The sequence below is a fragment of the Chondrus crispus genome, genomic scaffold, assembly GCF_000350225.1.
Source record: "Chondrus crispus Stackhouse genomic scaffold, scaffold_6, whole genome shotgun sequence".
Lineage (NCBI taxonomy): Eukaryota > Rhodophyta > Florideophyceae > Gigartinales > Gigartinaceae > Chondrus > Chondrus crispus.
In genome coordinates, this window is record NW_005178652.1 from 144,177 (window position 1) to 147,481 (window position 3,305).

Sequence of the window (3,305 nt, forward strand, 5' to 3'; positions counted from 1 at the left end):
AGTTTTCTCCATCCAAACCCATATCCTCTGTCGGACAGAGGGAGAAAAAAAAACAAAAGAAGAGAGAAGTAGAAGCAGGAACGGTTAGTAAATTTGCAGTTAGTGGTGGAGCGGAGAGTAGAATAAGAAAGAAAGATTGGATAAGGACACTGGGACAGAGGACCCGGGATGGAGAGGGTGACGAGGGGAGGCACAGAGATGGAGACGAAGGAAGGGACAGAGGTCGAGAGGGAGATGGAGATGGAGACGGGGATGTAGAAGGAGACAGGGACAGAGGAGAAGGAAGGGACAGAGGTCGAGATGGATACGGAGACGGGGATAGAGACATAGGCAGAGACAGAGACGGAGGCAGAGGCGGAGATGGAGATGGAGACCGGGACGAGAAGAGTTGAGGTACATTGGTTGTTGAGCAATGTAAACCCAAGAAAAAGTGCCAAGAGGACGTAGATTGATCACCACAGAATCTCGAGATGGCTTGCCCTCCTAACCAAGTCACCAGCCGGCAGACCATCGTTAGACAAACCAAGATTCCTCTTGCACAACCACGCCAAACAGACAAGTCAAGTTGATGAGAAAAATGTAGGAGGATTGGAGAAAAGATAAGGTAAGCGGGACGGAGAGATCAACGGAAAATAAAAGGATGGGGACCGGAAACGGGAATGAGAATGGAAAGAGCGACGGAAAAAGGAAACGAAAAATAATGGGAAGGGAGAAGCGAAAGAAGGGGAATGGGAAAGGAGAAAGGTGAACGAAAAGGATAAACAGGGTCAGCGGCAGAGGATGATTATGAAAGGGAAAAGAGAAATAAAAGGGAGACGGATAATTATGGAAAGGGGGAGATGAAGGAAAGAGAAAAGGGAGTGAAAAGAGGGACAAAGGTAAAACGTGGGGGATAAGTATGGAAGGGATGGGGAAGGGGAACGCGTAAATAGGGGATGGGGAAAGGTAGGGGAAGAGGAATTAATATATGAGGGAACGGAAAGGGGAAAAGTGATAAATAGGAAAAAGGGAAGAGCAATAAATAGGGAAAGGGGAAGGTGAAGGAAGGAGGAATAAATATGGAGGTAAATAGAAGGGGGAAAGGGAATAAATATGGAGGGAGGTGGAAGGGGGGAAAGGAAATAAATATGGAGGGGAATGGAAGGGGGAAGGGGAATAAATATGGAAAGCGGAAGGTGAAGAAAAGAGGAACAAATATGGAGGGGAACTGAATAAGGACAGGGGAATAAATATGGAGGGGAATGGAAAGGGGGAAAGGGAACAAGTATGGAACGGAATGGAATGGAATGGGGAAGGGGAATTAATATGGAAAGGGGAAGGTGAAGGACGGGGAATAAATATGGAAAGGGGAAGGTGAAGGAAGGAGGAATAGATATGGAACGGAATCGAAAAGGAGAACGGGGATCAATAGGGGAAGGGAAAGGTTAGGGGAAGGTCAGGGGAAGGGAGAGGTCAGGGAAATAGAGATACATAGGGAAGGAGATAGTTAGGGAAAACGGATGAATATGGAAAGCAATGGAAAAGGAAAGAGGGAAAGATTCGGAAAGTGTCTGGAAAGAAAAGGAGGATAATCATGGAAGGGGAAAAGCGGAACGGGAAGGGGGAAGGCAGATGAACGTAGAAATGGGAGAGGGAAGGAGGGGTGGGGGACAAAATGGAAAGCGGGAGATGAGGAAAATGGAGTGGGAGATGGTTTGAGAGTGTGAGCGGAAAGGGTTGTGAAGAGGAGAAGGGAGGTGACGGTCGTATTTAAGTGCGTGAGGATTCCTTTCGGTGGCATCTTACCTGGTGCTACAAAATGCGGCTTGCATTGAAGAGTGCAGACGAGACTTTGCATGCGTGCATCGCGGATGAGTTCATGCGGGAAAGGTGACAACGAATGAGGAAAGTTTAGACAGGGGATGTGATTGGATGTGGGAATAGCATTTGGTCTTCCAGGTTCCGATGACGGAACGAATGACGGAAGAACGGCATGTAGTAGTAATGTACAAGTACGAAGCGTGGCTGGAATTCAACGAATCGGACATCGTGCGTGACAGAGATCATGTCTGAACCAGGAAGCACGACAATTGTCGCATGAGTGAGGCGTGTGTGAAGCGAGCGCATGCAAAAGAGGAATTTGCATTGCTTCTTGTCTGCAATGCAACTATGAAAGAACTGGATCTCGTTTTTATGTTAATTGAAATATTGTCTTGCCATACCGGCGAACACACTATGAACTTAAACATCTTGCACTTCTCTCAGTCATTTCGAGAAGGGGCTCAGCTGTATTGCTAGGAATTGCATCCAATCACATGCAGCAACTGACAATTGCCTTGAGCTTTGTCTTTATTATTTCTCATTTGTCAGCATCATTCTCGTTAATTCCCATTCTCCCTCCTCCGCTTTTCTCTTTCGTCTCATCATCTCCCAGCTCGTAACAACCTCTACATAAGCAGCGTGCTCCACTTTCTCCCCAATGTCTTTCGCCACTCCACAAAATCAAAATCAACATCTCAACAACTCCATCTTTCGCTGCGTTTTCCAAAGAACAACCATTTCGAGAAGGACGCGTCCTTCGAGAAGGAGACGATGCTTCTTAAAGTAAGTTCGATAGCACGCACGAGGGATCCCTTCTTTCGCCACCCCAATGCCCGTTGTCCGGGCTCCGGTGCATCAACCTGAAGTGCGCCACCTGCGACGGGAACAGGACCGCGGCCTTCCGACGGTGCTGACGATCCCTCTGAGACGTCAATAGCCGAAGAGCTATCGTGTTTCCTCACGGTTTCCTGCTCTTTGACACAATTCTCGCGTCCGAATGTTCCACGCCTTTCGTCTTCATCGCGGTTGATTAAGGCGGTTCTGACCTCCACTGCACAGACGCCCTGAAGGTCACCATGCATTGAAGAATCATTGAACGCGGGGCAGAGGGACTCTCCCATGCTGTCGCTAGACAGATGTTGGCTGTCATCGACGCCGGATCTTTCCTACTCAACGACACGTACTGCGTGTCGTTGAGCAGGAAAGACATGCTGATCAGAACAAAAGTCTCCGTCATCGACATCCATGGCAGCTCCATGCTTCCCAATCTTCAGTCTGCAATTGAGGAAGGGGGGGCCTTCTAGGTGACAATCGTCCCAAATCACGCCACAACAGCAAACATTGGTTCGGCGAGAAAAGAAATCCTCGAGCGTGCTTTCGGGCTCACTTTAAGAAACGTCGCGGCCTTCTTGAAAAGATTCGTCGTAAGAAAACACAGCAAAGGACAAAAGTGTTGAGACGTTGATTTGGTTTTGCGATGAAGCGAAAGATCTTGTGAAGCAAGT

General features: G+C 48.1%; 1 protein-coding gene across 1 annotated transcript; it reads right to left on the reverse strand.

The window, feature by feature from the left end:
* Positions 1–2,273: 2,273 nt before the first annotated feature.
* CHC_T00007042001 (hypothetical protein) lies at positions 2,274–2,342 on the reverse strand. Its single transcript, XM_005710907.1, has one exon. It carries the CDS (start codon positions 2,340–2,342, stop codon positions 2,274–2,276), a length of 69 nt encoding a protein of 22 aa, XP_005710964.1.
* Positions 2,343–3,305: the final 963 nt, after the last annotated feature.